Source organism: Panthera leo, chromosome C2, assembly GCF_018350215.1.
Source record: "Panthera leo isolate Ple1 chromosome C2, P.leo_Ple1_pat1.1, whole genome shotgun sequence".
Lineage (NCBI taxonomy): Eukaryota > Metazoa > Chordata > Mammalia > Carnivora > Felidae > Panthera > Panthera leo.
The window spans coordinates 73667302-73684251 of NC_056687.1; the positions used below are offsets into that span (position 1 = coordinate 73667302).

Sequence of the window (16950 nt, forward strand, 5' to 3'; positions counted from 1 at the left end):
GGATCTGTGAGCAAGACACATGTCATATTTTGGACACCAGCGACAGGTGTAACTCCCTGGTCCGAGCTCTTGGGTCACTGCCTGTCCCCCAGCTGTGGCTCCCAGCCCTGTTCTGTGAGGAAGTTTCCTGTTGTGGAAAATGAGAGCAAGGACAGGGGGCACATGATGTCAACAGGAGAGTGTCCGCTGTCTTTTGGCAGGGGTTGGGTGGGGGAAGGAGGACAGTCCTTCATCCTGGGTTTGCCTTCTACTATTTTGGAGTTCAAATGCCCTTTTATAAAATGATGATAATAGGAAGGGGGTGGTTGGTGTTGGTTTTAATGGCCTTATTTTGCAAAACAGCCACTTCGCCATCTTGGATAAGCCCCCAAACTTGTTGAACTCGTTGTGAAACCCCAAATCCAAAAGACTCAGAGCCACTGATCTGTGGGATAAAGTCCTGATTTGTTAATGTGAGGTTCTAGACCTTTCACAACTACCCCAGCCTTATGTGCCTTGCCCACCCACCCCTCCCCACTGCCCTAGCTGTCCACCTTGGCCATGGACTGTTCCCTGTACCCAGGCCTCTGGGCCTTTCTTCCTGGGGTTTTCCCTGGCCCGTGTGTCAGTTTCTCTTTCCATGTGTCAGAATCCTACTCAGATGCCACCTGCTGTGTGAAGTTACTTCCATCCCGCCAAACTCACACACACACACACACACACACACACACACACACACACACACAAGATTAATGGCTCTTTCCCTTGGGTGCCAGAGCACACACGACTCTCTTACACAACTTCCATTGTTCGCCGTGTCATCTGGTGAGCTGTAACGGCTTGTTCCCCGGCCAGGCTGGGCATGAGCTTTTTAGGAGTGGGGCCTGAGCCACCTTCACCTTCCTCTGCCCCTTGATTCCAGAACACAGCTAGCCATTAAGAGCTGGGTTTTGAGGGAGCAATTCTGCACCAGACTGAGGACCCTTTGGGGTCCATGTATCCCCATATCACTCGGTGTTGTTTATTTCTTGGATCCAGTCTCAGAATCTGTAGGACACCCAGCGCACGTGGCTTGGCAGCCTGGATCCAGCGGCCTTGGCAGAAATCTAAGGTTCAAGGGGAAAGAATGAGCCTGAGGGCAAAGTGTGTTCAGTGAGAAGAAAGGACAGTTAAGTCAGTGAGTCAGGGAGGGGCTGGGGAGACCCAGAGGCAGTATTTGCTCTGTGGAAACAAGGGCAGCAAAAGCTGAGGTAAGGATTAGACAGTGACCTTGAACTGTTGGGAAGTTGGTCTTGGCGGCAGGTTTATGCCCTTCTGTGATTTGTGGTCCTTGTCATTCTCCCTTCTAGTATCTCTATCTTTTTAGACATACATGTTTTTCAAACTAAATAAGTTCCAAGGGGACAGGGTCATGCTTTTAAATTAGGCAAATGGGGGACTCCTGGGTGGCTCAGTCAGATGAGCATCTTACTCTTGATCTTGGCTCAGGTCATGGTCTCATGGTTCGTGGGATTGAGCCCTATGCTGGGCTCTGTGCCAACAGCACAGAGCCTGCTTGGGATTCTCTCTCCCTCTCTCCCTGCTCCCTCCACCCCAAATAAATAAATACACATTAACAAGATAAATTAGGCAAATGGAAATGAAGGCTTTTGCCCATGCTAAAAGGAATGTATGTTTATAAAGTCACCTGCCCCAGCTCAGCCCGCAGAACAGGCCTCCAGCCCCACTCAGGGCTTTCCAGAGTGGCCTGGCCTTCTCACTTTCCGGGGCAGCCAGCACCTGTGTGCTGAGCGCCGGGTGGACTTTCTTCCAGCGTTGAAACCATTCCTATGCTTTTTAAAGGCTTTTTCTTTTTCTTTCTGCCTCTGGGATGCAAGCAAAGATTTGAGTCCAGCTTTGTGATGCGAGAGTGCTTAGTCATTTCTCCCTGCTGTGCTTCCTAGCAATGCCATAGACGTGGTGGAAGAAGCTTTGTAGAAATTTTGCAAGAAGGCTGTTTCTGTCTATGGAACAAAGTCTGTGTTGTGTGTACATGTGTGGAGGATGAGAAGAGGGCCAAACACAGACTGCTGTCTCTGAAGAAGGTCAGGTCCTTGTGTGTTCCTGCTAATTCTGTGCCTAAGTCTCTTGACAACCAAGATTGCTCGTTCCCTCTCCAAACCCTGCCTTTGCACCAGGAACGAGAACACATTCCTTTGGATGTTTGCCATTTTTAAATCCAAGTCATTCTTTTAAGGAAAAAAATTATATATATATATATATATATATATATATATATATATATATATATATACACACACATATACATATATATATGACATAGTTATATATTATATATGTAATAGAATATACTTAAATAAAAATATTTTAAATATATATTTATTATATATACATTTATATTTGTGTACACATTTATTACATATATTTTTATAAATATATATTTATATAGGCTATAAAAGTGCTAACTTTAGAAGAAAATACATACAGATACGAAAGACGCCAGAAATAGGTACCAAAGGTCAAAATCAAGTCCAGGAGGGGGCACCTGGGTGGCTCAGTCGGTTAAGCTTCTGACTTCGGCCCAGGTCACGATCTCACGATTTGTGAGTTCAAGCCCCACGTCGGGCTCTCTGCTGACAGCTCGGAGCCTGGAGCCTGCTTCGGATTCTGTGTCTCCCTTTCTCTCTGCCCCTCCCCTGCTCATGCTCTGTCTCTCTCTCTCTCTCAAAAATAAATAAACATTAAAAAAATAATAATAAAAAAAAAATCAAGTCCAGGATGTGGTTTTACACCCTCCATGCATCTGGTTCTTTCCCAGAGGGGGGCGCCACCTGCAGTGAGGCAGTGAGAAACAATACTTCCTGAAATGTGTGGTCAGTTACCTGGTTTCCCCGGGGTGAGCAGAGAGGTTCCCCGGAAGGCCCCCAAAGGGAGACAGGCTGTGGAGGAGACCCAGCCCTGACCCAGGAACCACACAGGCTCGGGGGCTTTTGACCTGCAGCCTTGGGCCTGCACCGGACCTCCTGAGTTTTAGCTTCTCCTGTGCATAGGTATCCTGAGATTTGCCCTACCTGTGTTGCAGGGTGATTGGGAAGATCAAATGGGTGCAACTGGTGCTTTGCAAGACTTCCAGAGGTGCTCCACATAGCGTCGTGGGAAGCAGGCTGGGGGTGGGCTTGGATATGCACTCTTAAGGCTGTGGAATTGGGCAGCACTCCTTCATTCCTCTGGCCCTTCTCTGAAGGTGGAGATAATGACTGCAGGGAGGGTGGTAAGGCTCCGACAAGGTTGGGATGTGAAGAGCACTGTTCCCATAGATGCTCACCCTGCAACCCCAGCTTGGGACCGGGCCGTCTTGAAGTGACCATGCCCTTAAGTGTAAGAGTGTCTTTGTGGAGGGGTCGCAAGTAGAGGCTAGCAGTGCCGAGTCACTTCCTAGAAGTAGGAAGGCTTCCATCAGGAAAACAAGAGTCAAACCTGTTAAAAGTATCATGATAGCACAGCCACTCGGGCTGCTGGGTCTGCCTCGCTGCCGCCCACGGAAAACTTCCTCTGGCCCCGAAGTCCAGGAAAGAGCCTTCCACTTCCACCGGGACCAGTGCAGGCACTCCTAACTGCCTCCTGTCTCCATTCTCCTCCTTCCATTGCTGTCCTGCCGGGATCCTTGCAACACTGGACCCCCGCCCCATGCCTGCCCTGCCCTAAGGCCTTTGTGGCTTCTTCCTGCTTATAGTGTAAGTCCGGCACACTTCACCTGCTGGCCTGGGCCAGCTCCCAAGTTCTTCTCTGCGTTCCTCTGCTTTTCCTCCCGCCTTTCAAGGCCCTGGCTAAATCCCGCTCCCTCCAGGAAGCCTTTCCTGTATTCCTGAGTACAGTTGCTAGATTTAGCAGACAAAAAACACAAGATGTACAGTGAAGTTTGAATTTCAGATAGACACACTTATTCTAAAACATTATTTGTGATCTGAAATTCACGTTTACTGGGTGTCCTGTGTTTTGGGGTTGTTGTTGTTGTTTTTATTATTTTATTTTTAATTTTTTTAACGTTTATTTATTTTTGAGAGAAACAGACAGAGTGTGAGCAGGAGAGGGGCAGACAGAGAGGGGGAGACATAGGATCAGAAGCAGGCTCCAGGCTCTGAGCTGTCAGCACAGAGCCCGATGCGGGGCTCGAACTCATGAGCAGTGAGATCATGACCTGAGCTGAAGTCGGACGCTTAACCGACTGAGCCACACCGTCGCCCCTGTTGTTGTTGTTTTTAATGTTTATTTATTTATTTATTTTTTTTAATTTTTTTTTAACATTTATTTATTTTTGAGACAGAGACAGAGCATGAACGGGGGAGGGGCAGAGAGAGAGGGAGACACAGAATCGGAAGCAGGCTCCAGGCTCTGAGCCATCAGCCCAGAGCCTGACGCGGGGCTCGAACTCACGGACCGCGAGATCGTGACCTGAGCCGAAGTCGGACGCTCAACCGACTGAGCCACCCAGGCGCCCCAATGTTTATTTATTTTTGAGAGAGAGAGAGAGAGAGAGAGAGAGAGAGAGAACAAGTGGGGGAGGGGCAGAGAGAGATGGGAACAGAGGATCTGATGTCAGGTCAGTGCTGACAACAGAGAGCCCGATTTGGGGCTTGAACTCATGAACTGTGAGATCAGGGCCTGAGCTGAAGTCAGACACTTGACCAACTGAGCCACTCAGGCACCTCTCAGTGTCCTGTGTTCCTGAATCAAACTTGATCATGCCCACTCTGACCCTTCCCTAGACCACTTCGGTTTTTCAGGGAAGCATCTGAACAACATTTACTGCAGTGAGGAACACACTGTTTGTCACATGTGTCAATTCTATCTCAATAAAACTGGAAAAAAATGGTTAAAAAAAAAAAATCAGGAATAAAAGCCAAGGCTGCCAAGGCCTTCCCACTGGGAATTGACCTAAATACAGTGTTTGTCTCTCTTTGTGGCTGGAGTTTGGAGGTGCACCTGCCTAACCCTGCAGCCCACTGTTTTAATACACAGGACTTCTCTGTCTCGGCCCCTTTGTCCCAGCCTCAGAATGTCCCTGACGTGAAGCTGTCTGTCGTCTTTGTAAAAGAAACCAGCCCGCTGTAGGTCAGAATTCTCTCGCTGATCCAGTTTATAATGGGCCCGTTCAGCCCCGAACAAGGAGAGGTTGAGCGGTTAAACGACCCAGAGCCACCAGTAACAAGGGGGGTGTTGGGGGGGGGGGACACTTTCTATAGAAGCCCAGCTCTTGCATACAGACTTCATGGCCTGTGAAGCATTTTCCCATCCCCCATTCCATCTTCCCCACAACAGCTGGGAAGGAAGGGCAGGCAGAGAGGGCAGTTCGGGCAGGTAGAGAGGAGGAAAGAACACATGGGGAGGTGAATCCCTGCTCGATCTGGGGTAAGTGCTATGGAACTGCTTAATGAACTAGAGAAATAGGAAGGGTGCAATTTTGAAGCATACAGTAATTGTTTTAAAGTCTGTAAGGCTCCAGGTCAAAAGGAAATCCACTTAGTGAATTCTGGGAGAGAATCGTAGCTGGTGTGTGCCTGGCCAGTCTTAACGTTGTATAGTCAGAGGAAGCAAAAAACTTTATGATCTGTCCTGAGTCCAACACCGTGTCACCTCCCCAGTCTTGGGAAAAGTCGCTTCTCCCTAAATGTAAGATGACACAGTCTAAAATGTAATCCTGGAAAGTGACCCTGTTTCCTCAATGGTTTCCTAAAAGCCTTCAGGAGCAAAGGAAAATATACTGCGTGCTTGGTAAACAGGGGCTACAGGTTGCTTCTTGGTTTCAGAAGCAGAAAGAAGTGTGCCTTTAGAAATGAGCTGAGTTGAAATATTACGTGCTGTGTGGTTCATGGAGGTGATAGAATCATGGTTCTAAAGACAATTTAAAGATCTGTGGTAATACTCAAGGGAGAAAAGCCATTGGCACATTTTGGTTTGTGTGTGTATGTGTCTGTATTTCAGAGGGCTAATCAATAACTGTTCATGGAGGCTTTTTCTTGGGGTAAAATTCATGGGCTAGAATCATTTTGTTTTTGAAGAAAAATCTGTACAAAAATTAACACATTTTGCTCTTGAAATTAAGAAAGGACTAGAAAAATGTTATTTTATTTTTACTTTTACGGGCATGGAGAGAGATCTCAGTTACCAAGATTTGGGTTAATTGCACTCCTTAGGCACATTATCATCGTTGGCTTAAAAAAGGAACTTCTCCTACTTCCACTAGAGGGCAGGGTTCTTAAATTTTAGATTATGATGCTGAAGATTTGGAAAGGAAGTTTCAAGGTTTCTTATCAATCCATTTGAGGGACACGTAAGCCTGTTTAGTTGTTTGCTTATTTATTTGCTTGACTTTAAATAAAGTTTTTTTATTTTGAAATAATTTTATATTTACAGAAAAGTTGCAAAGGTAGTACAGAAAGTTCCTGTGTGCTTTCACCTGTTTTCTTATAATGTTAATATCAAAACTGAGTAATTAACACTAGTACATTACTATCATCTAAACTAGAGACTTTATTTGGATGTCACCAGTTTTTCCATTAATATTCTTATTCTCTTTCAGTATAGCACATTGCATTTAATATTTTTTTTAACAAACAAAACAGCTACTCACTGTGGTAACATCAGATTACTGTCGCTGTTTTTACATGAACATCTGTATTTTCTAAAGAAAGGTGAAAGTTAGCATCTTTTCTTTTGTCTCTTTAGTTCGGTTACATTTGTAAAAGTTACTTCACTTTTCAACCACTACGTTCTCACCAACATTTCTGTCTGCAGTGTGTGTAGAACTGTAATTTTTTTGTGATTTCATATCTTTTCCAATTAGTCCTGTAGTTTTGTTTTTTTTTTTCAGTTTGTGTCTCCCTCCCCCAGTAGGATGTCATTAAAAGATGAATACTATGGAATTATCACTAATTTTGTTAAGTCTAATAATGGCACTGTTCTTAGGATTTTTTAAAAAATGTCCATGGGGCACATAGGTGGCTCAGTCAGTTGAGTTGCCAACTCTTGATTGCAGCTCAGGTCATGATCTCAGTTCATGAGTTTGAGCCCCGCATCCGGCTCTGCTGTGCGGAGCCTGCTTGGGATTCTCTCTCTCTCCCTCTCTCTCTGCCCCTATCCTACTTGCACTCTCTCTCTCCCTCAAAATAAATAAATAAATAAATAAATAAATAAATAAATAAACACTTTTTAAAAATGTCCTTATCTATGAGAGACATACTAAAATATTTACAGATTAAATTATTTATTTACAAATATTTAAACAAATAAAAAATTGGGGAGCTAGAGCAAATAAGATAAGGTATGTCCATGGGTGTTCATTGGATATTCTTTTGTTGATGTACGACTGAAAAATGTACAATTAAAAATTTGTATGTATACTTTTTTAATGTTTATCTTTTAGAGAGAGACAGAGACAGAGAATGAGCAGGGAAGGGCAGAGAGAAAGGGAGACACAGAATCCAAAGCAGGCTCCAGGCTCTGAGCTGTTAGCACAAGGCCCAACACAGGGCTCGAACCCGCAAACCGTGAGATCATGACCTGAGCCCAAGTAGGTTGCTCAACTGACTGAGCCACCCAGGTGCACTTTTAATGTTTATTTATTCTGAGAGAGAGAGAGAGAAAGAGAGAGAGAGAATGAGCAGAAGGGGGGCAGAGAGAGAGAAGGAGAGAGAATCCCAAGCAGGTTCCATGCTGTCAGTGCAGAGCTATATGAGGGGCTCGATCCCTCGAACCATGAAATGATGACCCAAGCTGAAATCAAGAGTCCGATGCTCAACCAACTGAGCCACCCAGGTGCCCCTAAAAACTTGTTTAAAATGGAGATTTAAGGGGCACCTGGCTGGCTCAGTAGGTAAAGCATGCAAACTCTTGATCTCAGGGTTGTGAGTTTGAGCCCCACATTGGACATACAGGTTACTTTTTTTTAAAGTGTTGGATTTGGGGTACCTGGGTGGCTCAGTCAGTTAAGTGTCCGACTTCGGCTCAGGTCATGATCCCATGGTTCGTGAGTTTGAGCCCCACGTCTGTGCTGACAGCTCAGAGCCTGGATTCTGCTTCAGATTCTGTCTCTCTCTCTCTCACTCTCTGCCCTTCCCCCATTCACGCTCTGTCTCCCTCTCAAAAATGAATAAATGTTAAAAAAAATTTTTTAAAAAGTGTTGGATTTTTAATTAGAAAATAATTATTAAAAATATTTTACATTTAAAACAAATCTTTTAAATGGAAATTTAAAATAATTGAACAGTAGAGGCTTTTTTTAAAATTTTTAAAATTTACATCCAAATTAGTTAGCATATAGTGCAACAATGATTTCAGGAGTAGATTCCTTAATGCCCCTTACCCATTTTGCCCATCCTCCCTCCCACAACCCCTCTGGTAATCCTCTGTTCTCCATATTTAAGAGTCTCTTATGTTTTGTCCCCCTCCCAGTTTTTATATTATTTTTGCTTCCCTTCCCTTGTGTTCATCTGTTCTGTGTCTTAAAGTCCTCATATGAGTGAAGTCATATGATATTTGTCTTTCTCTAACTAATTTCGCTTCACATAATACCCTCTAGTTCCATCCGCATAGTAGCAAATGGCAAGATTTCATTCTTTTTGATTGCCAGGTAATACTCCATTGTATATAAATACCACATCTTCTTTATCCATTCATCCATCGATGGACATTGGGCTCTTTCCATACTTTGGCTATTGTTGATAGTGCTGCTATAAACATGGGGGTGCATGTGTCCCTTCAAAATAGCACAACTGTGTCCCTTGGATAAATACCTAGTAGTGCAATTGCTGGGTCATAGGGTAGTTCTATTTTTAATTTTTTTGAGGAACCTCTATACTGTTTTCCAGAGTGGCTGCATTGGTTTGCATTCCCACCAGCAGTGCAAAAGAGATCCTCTCTCCCTGCATCCTTACCAACATCTGTTGTTGCCTGAGTTATTAATGTTAGCCATTCTGACAGGTATGAGGTGGTATCTCATTGTGGTTTTGATTTGTGCTTCCTGGATGATGAGTGATGTTGAGCATTTTTTCATGTGTCGGTTTGCCGTCTAGATGTCTTCTTTGGAGAAGTGTCTATTCATGTCTTTTGCCCATTTATTCACTGGATTTTTTGTGTTTTGGGTGTTGAGTTTGATAAGTTCTTTATAGATTTTGGATACTAACCCTTTATCTGATATGTCATTTGCAAATATCTTCTCCCATTCCATCAGTTGCCTCTTAGTTTTGCTATTTCCTTCGCTGTGCAGAAGCTTTTTATTTTGATGAGGTCCCAGTAGTTCATTTTTGCTTTTGTTTCCCTTGCCTCTGGAGACGTGTTGAGTAAGAAGTTGCTGCCGCCAAGATCAAAGAGGTTTTAGCCTGCTTTCTCCTCGAGGATTTTGATGGCTTCCTGTCTTACATTGAGGTCTTTCATCCATTTTGAGTTTATTTTTGTGTCTGGTGTAAGCAAGTGGTCCAGGTTCATTCTTCTGCATGTCGCTGTCCAGTTTTCCCAGCACCACTTGCTGAAGAGACTGTCTATTCCATTGGATATTCTTTCCTGCTTTGTCAAAGATGAGTTCGCCATGTTTGTGGGTCCATTTCTGGGTTCTCTCCTCTGTTCCATTGATCTGAGTGTCTGTTTTTGTGCCGGAGGATTTGTCTTAATGTGAGACAATGGCAAGTCCTGTGGACTGTGCAGGTTGGCAGCTATTCAATTTGACAGACATTGAGAGATCGGTACGACAGACGTCTGTAGGTTCATAAGCGCTCTATGTCAGAAACACACGTCTCCCAGGCACTGCGTGAGGTGCCAGATGAACCAGAGAGGACCGTCACACCACCCTTCAAGAACCCAAGTCAGACATGTTTGAGCCTTGGGGTGGAACCACCCATGCAGTAAAGGCTGATTAAAAGTGAATCTTGGCTGGTAGCAAATGTCCTGTATTTTTGAGGTGGGGATTTTATTTGCATCTCTTTTAGTTTTATGGGTTTGAGTTGACTCATCTCAGCCATGTGGTTAATAAATGGAAGATTTATTATTATGCCTGATAATAATTCCTAATAATAGTAATTTTTAAATCTGTATAATTTTTCCAAGGACCTGCAGCCCTTCATAATTATCACAATTATCCTGTTGATCATTTAGCTAAATTGTAGCCACCATAGCTGCTGCCTTTCTGCTTGCTGAAGTCAGCTTTTCCTCTGCCTCCAGATCACTGAAGGGCCTGCCTCCTCGCTCACCAAGCAGACAGTGCTGGTGCTGAGCTGAGCTCTGCTCTGCTCTGCTCTGCTGGCAAAATCCTTCCAACACTTTTTTTTCCATCTCTTTTTTTTATTCTGCAGCAGAAGTATTGGGAAGCCTTAAACTTGGAGCAGGTATGGACAATCATACTCTATTCCAGAAGGGACATCCTGTGGCTTGATTCCATTTCCTGTTTTTGTTATCTCCCCCCCTTGGATGGCCGGGCCCATGCCACATTCCTTTAGTTAAAGAAAGAATGAAAATGGAGGCGAGTCAGAGGATCAGGGGATTTTCCAGGCTCTCTCAGTTCAGAGTTCTTTCTGCTGTGCCCAAACCATCTGGTAGGGACTCCGAAGATGTGTAACCCAAGGAGAAGCATGGTTTGGAACAAAGGTCCATGGACAAGTGGAGTAGCTGCAGGTTACCACGGGTGGCGGTGCTGGGGGTGGCTGCAGGGGTGGAGATAACCATTCCCCAACACTGTCACCTTGGGCAGCTGGCAGCTGTCTCCCCGCCACCCTTGCCTGCGAGGGACAGATAAGCACATGTTTTATGACAAACACCTGTGCATGTCGTCTCCCAGGATTATTTCTGGTAAGATCATCTTTTGCTCAAATTTTCTTTATGCCTGGATTCCAGCAATGTTTTTTTATTGCTTAAAGTGAGATTTTGAAACACGTTATTCTGGGGATTCAGAAGAAAGAGATTTAAGATGCTTTCAAAGGCTTAACCCACTTCAAAGAGTGCACTTGATCAAAGTGGCTCTGTTTTCCCGCAGCTGAATTGGTCAGGAGTAAGTAGCAAGAACAACTCTTAAGACGCCATTTCAGGAGCTGGAGCCAGGGTTCTGAAATATCAGGGCAGCTAAAAATCATGCAAGGAGCTTGGTAAAATGTTAAACCTTAGTTCCCAAACCAGATAGGGTCTAGGATGCCTGGCATCACCCTTCCTAATGAGCATCCTGGCTGCTTCTGGTGAGGTTGATCCATAGCACACTCAGAGAACTGTGATCTAGAACATGGGCCTCAGCTTGGAAACAGCATATATTGAAAAGCATACTATCCATCCTCAAAGAATGGAACAGGCCCCTATTTCCACTGCTGGGCATCTGTACCACGGAGGCTGAAGGGCCAGGGGGACTCTTTAACTTGGGATTTGCTTGCTGTTCCCCCAAGTCTGCAACCACAAGTAAATAAGAAGTTAACACTGGAGGGGCTGGCAGAGCCCCAAACAGGTACTGGGGGTCGAGCAGCACCAACCCAATCAGCTTAGTCCCTGGCCTGCAGGGTCACTGGGGATGAGGTGGCTGTTTTAACATGATGCTATTTTTCAAATTATTATTTTTTAATGTTTATTTATTTTTGAGAGGGAAAGAGTCAGAGTGAGCGGGGGAGGGGCAGAGAGAGGGAGACACAGGCTCCAGGCTCTGAGCTGTCAGCACAGAGCCCAATGCCGGGTTTGAACTCACAAATCATGAGATCATGACCTGAGCCGAAGTTAGACACTTAACTGACTGAGCCACCCAGGTGCCCCAACATGATACTATTTTTAATCAGCAAGTAGTAGAACTCAGTTATCAGTAAATCACTAATTGAATTGGGCTCTTCCTTTCTTTTCAAAACAAAGCCACATTTTGTATTTTACAACTGGCATGGTGGGGGCATTTCTCTCAGTGATGCCCAGAGTGGCTCAGGGAGCCTTGCAGACCTTATCCAGGACCCCTAAGGACTGGGCTGTTTTATTCAGCTTAAGTTTGAGCTGCTGGTGGAGTGTTTTTCGTGGAGAGCATGTCCACGACTGGCTATGTTTTCTTGTCCAAACAGATAGTCAGGTCTAGGCTAACACATCCTTTCCTATATTATTTCCTGGGTCTTTTAATAATGTCAAATGTAACCTTGTCATTCAGAATCATTAGTCATAGAAACTCAGAAACTAAAGAGATCATATGTAGTTACTGATCCAACACGCCAGGTTACCCCTGGAGAAACTGTGAGGCCCAAGAAAGAGAAAGCAAGTTAGTGGCAGAAAGAGGATTTGAGTCCAACCCCCACTTGCCCCCATGGCTAGACTCACCAAGGATTCCCTGCTCTTGGCCACGTGCAAAGTTCTCTCTGTCATTTGTCACATGAGAACAATAGGAGGACTTTGCAAACAGTGTCCTCAATGCTATGACTGCTTCTCTGTTTTTAACCTTTTATTCCTAACCTTTGCCACACTTGTCTGAATCAGAGTAATGAAATATTCTCTGCCAGTGACCACCATTCTGAATCAAGCTTTAAGTGTTTTGGACAAGTCTGCTGAGCCTCAAGTTAACAGGAAATGCATGGTGGGAGGAGGGGCAGGTAGCAAGGGCAAACTGGTGCCCTGCTCTTAAGAAGCTCATCATTTCCCTGGAAGGACAAGGTGGTGCCCAGAGAAAGGGCAGGGCTGTGCATGTTCAGCTGCAAATGAAGGGTATGGGCAGTACACAGAAGGGGGTGAGCTCAATGGGTGAAAGCAGTCAGGGTAAGCTTCCTGGAAGAGGAGGTACTTACCTGGGCCGTAAAGAAAGGGTTGAATTTGCCTGGTCTATTCCAGGAATGAGTTAGGCATGGAGGTGGGAAGTCTCAGGATAAAAGGAACATAACTCAGTCTCACTAGAGTAGAGGTAGAAAAGGGGGGTAGGAAGGGAAGTGGGGCTGGTCTGTTCAGGGTGGCTGTCCATTAATTTCTTGATTTAAACTTATACTTGTCCCATTAGGCCTGATTAACCTGTCCTTATTTCTCCTTGTCTGTGCCTGGGTCATGAGAACCAGGACTGGAGCTATTGTTTGGGGTGGGGCATTGTAAGAGATGGGAAGAGTCTGTTCCACCAAGGTACCATTTGTGTCTTTTCTCCACAGTGGGACCCTGAAGATGTAAATCTTGAAGGGAACAAAGACAACATGGAGATGCTCAGATCCCAGGTGCACAGGTGCTCCATGGGGCCAGTGGTCTTGACATCTGATGAGTAACACCTGGAGCAAGCCCATCAGCTCAGAGCCCTTAGTCAAGCCTGTATCAGGAACTGAGCAGGGATCAACCTGCAGTGACACCCATGGCGGGAATTTAAGCTTCCACAGAGGCTGCCCGTGAAAGCAAAGAACCAGGAGCTGTCACTGAGCTAGGTTGGTCTGCATCACAGCTCAGAATGGAGCTAAGACCTTGGGTCCTGTGGACAGACCCGGGCATGTGGTTTGTTTTGAAGATCAGAAGTTCACAGACCACTCTTGCTTCGAAGTAGAAACCTTCATCTAAAGGGCATTGGACCTGCTCTTCCCTTTCCCTTCAGATTCAGCCATACTCTCAATATCTGCTAGGTGACAGGAACATCTAACAAATAGCTGATGTGTTTGGATCTCAGTACAGCCTCATTCTGCAAGACCTGGCTAAGCCCAGGAGACGAGAGGGGTGGGAACATGTGCTGGAGATCTGAGACATGATCCCTGGTATTAATGGGACCTGGCTCCTGCCCTTCCAGTCACCCACTTGGGTTTTCTTCTGGAAGCTAGAGGTAGGACTTCTTGGTCAACCAGGAATTTATAAGATTGGTGGTGTTGCAAGGGCAAGCAAAACAAATTGCCTTAGATACCAGCCCCTGCTCCAACTTGGCAAGGTGTGTGCTGGGCAGGGTTTGCAGGTGAGGGGGACTGTCTGCTTCAGGAGCTAACATGAAAGCATGTGGAGGGTGGGAGGCATGGTGGGAGGTGTCAAATTCAAGCACAGCAATCCCGTTTTAGGATTATTTTGATACTGTGATCATGGGAGGGGGTAAAGAGGGAGGGAATGGGGCCAAGGTGGGAGGAACACTGGAGTGAATAAATCATGATTGAGTGAGTTGAGGCATCTCACTGTGTAGTACAGAGATGTCTGAATCCCAGCATGGCCACAAAAGCCAGCCACAAGGGGAACTGGGAGACATGCCGAGAAACACAGCTCTGCTCCAGGATGGCCCCTGGCAGCCTGTGTGACTCAGTCACACAGCTGCCCAGTTTTCTCCAAAGGAGTAGTGCAGATCCCAGCACAACGAAGAGAGTGCCTCAGGGAAGCAGATTGGTTCCATAGATCTCTGTGGAGATACTAATCCTCTGAGTGCCTTCTAAGCTGGAAGTGAACTCTATCCCCTTTATCCAACTGCTTTGATCCCTGGGTGTCTTGTAATGGAGTTTGCTAAAGCCAGTTTTGCTTTGTTAACTTAACCACAGAAGCTGTTCTTTGAGAGAAGATGAAGATTTGAGTGGGGGATGGGGTGGGGAGAGCATTCCAGATGAAATCCTACAGAGGATTGGACACCAAGAAGGATGGAATCTCGTCAAGGAAGGATGAGTCTGATGTGGCCAGAATGGGTGGTGCAACAGTGGGTAAAAGGTGAAGAGGCTGGCAAGGAACCAGACCGTGGAGCCTAGGGAGCTGGCACTTAAAACTGTGGCTAATTGGTAGCCATGACTGATACCAGAGTAGGAAGGTGATGGACATGCCTCAGGTAGGCCACACCTGGTTGGTGAGGCTTTTCTACCTATGGCCACAACTTTTCAGGAAGCAGAAATGTAGTCATGGATACAGTAGGAACATGGAGAACATTTAATCTGAGTGATAACAGCAGGGCAGGAGGAGGGCTCAACTTTAGAAAGATAAGGCACAGGGGCAGGATATCCTCTCTGGAGTCTGCCTGTAGCACAGCCTCCCTCTCTCAAGGGGAGGCTGGCCCGTGCTCCCTGGAGCATCAGAAACTGGCTGGATCCTGATGGAAGTGGCCACTTACCCAAGAACGTCAAAACAGTCTTGCTGATCGAGCAGCACAAACTACTTGAGCCCCAGATGCCGTCTGTCTCCCTAGATCCCATCATCCCAGGCTTCCTTCACAAACCAGTTCCTATGGCTGTGGTCCAATCCTGCCTCAAAGCTGAATCCCAGGTCTCTTCACCCAGAGTGAACTATTAAACTGAAAATGTTGGAAGCAAAGTTTGGTCTCATTGTTCAACGAGAACGTGCCTGTTATGCAAAGCTCTGGAACCCTGGAGCCTCTGTGAAGAGGTGCCAGCCAAAATGCCTTTCTCCTAGTAGGAGTGTCCCTGCCCCAGGCCCCCACTGTAGCTTCATCCGCACTGTTAGTCACACTGGAAGGATATGGGAATTCCTTGCTCTGAAGATTCGCCAAGGGGTAACCTACACAGGGGACAAACTGCCCACTCATCCGGATATGAGAGATGGTGTAGTATGGTCTCAGTGGTGCTGCCTGTTATCTGCGTGGCTTGGAGCAGGTCACCTAACCTTTGTGACCTGAGGTAGACTGAGAATAATACCTATCTACAAAGCTTGTTGTGAACACTAAGTAAATCAACATATATGAAATGCATAACACAATACCTGACTCAAAGGAAGACCTTGAAGAGGGATTGGTTCCCTTCCTCCCTATACTTCCTGGCCATTTATGTGCTGAAAGGCAGTGAGTAACCCAAAATAGCAGCTCCACAGATAGAAGGGACTTCAGCAGTTTGAATCCCTTTAACAATCCTAAGAATTGACTAGCTAGCCCTTACTTAAGCTCCTCCCCTTCCAAAAAAGATTTCACCATTTTCTATTCCAAAGAAGTCTGTATCCTTTAGGGAGAGTTCTGATCACTAAGACTTTCTTAAAGTCCTGTCTAGACCCTGAAGAACCACTGTCTCCTTATCTCCGCCAGTACTTTAGCATGAGGAAGAGATCTTTGAACAACATCTGATGCCACACTCACATCATGTTTGTCACAATGGGGTATGAACTCCTCCTACAGAGTAAGGAGAGGCACTCAGCCAAGTAGCAGGGCTGGGCTCTAGCTCCCAAATCTGATTAAGTGTGATCCTGGTCATTTCCCTTTCTGGGTCACAGTTTCCTCATTTGTAAAACGGAAGTTAGGCCAGATTTCTTTCCTGTATTCCCTTTTATGAATATGCCAGTGAGTTTGTTTCCCACAGAAGATTGGCATTTTTATAAACTCTCAAAAAGATATTAAAACATAAAGACAAATTTCAGATTTATTGTGAAAATAGATTTCATTATATAATATATACTTTTGTTTGAGTTTTGCTATCCAATTAAGATAAAATCTGTCTATGCTAGAACATGAAGAGATCACAGCATTTGACATTTAAAAATTTTGCAGATTCCATGGTACCTGGATGGCTCAGTCAGTTGAGCACTTGACCCTTGATTTCGGCTAAAGTCATGATCCCAGGGTCATGGGATCGAGCCCCACATCAAGCTCAACACTGAGCATGGTGACTGCTTAATATTCTATGTGTGTGTGTGTGTGTGTGTGTGTGTGTCCCCCTCTGCTCCTATCCCCCGCTCATGCACTCTCTAAAAATTAAAAAAGAAAAAATTATTATTATTTGCAGGTTCCTTCCAGTACTGAAAACCAAAAACTATTAACACCTTGTTTCCAAACTTGGGGATTCTGGTGACTTCATTTAGTTTATTAATACTAAGAGCCTCTATTATTGGCAGGCTCAAGGCTCACTCTTGCTAAACCATCTCTCATATTGAAGGATATATGAAAAATATTTTCCACAGTGCAAGAAAAGGGATCTGTATCAATCACTGAGGAAAAGGCTAGAGATGTCTTAGGAGTGTCTCAAGACTGACTTCTAAATATTTCCAAGATTCTGTCCACTTCTTTTTCAGTGCCTACTTGATCATCCTCCGCATTTTTCAACCATGAGGGCATTGCTC

General features: G+C 45.2%; 1 protein-coding gene across 4 annotated transcripts in view; it reads left to right on the forward strand.

Moving 5' to 3' along the window:
• TMEM44 (transmembrane protein 44) overlaps positions 1–15201 on the forward strand; it is a 35975-nt gene extending 20774 nt beyond the window's left edge. For 2 of the 4 annotated variants that reach the window (XM_042956017.1, XM_042956020.1), the window contains 2 exons: positions 10323–10355; positions 13104–15201. In XM_042956017.1, the coding sequence (XP_042811951.1) occupies positions 10323–10355; positions 13104–13214 (144 nt within the window). In that variant the 3' untranslated portion in view covers positions 13215–15201. Of the gene's footprint in view, positions 1–10191; positions 10280–10322; positions 10356–13103 lie in introns of those variants that run through there. The other 2 variants (XM_042956018.1, XM_042956019.1) reach the window with 2 other exon arrangements.
• The last annotated feature ends 1749 nt before the right edge of the window (positions 15202–16950 follow it).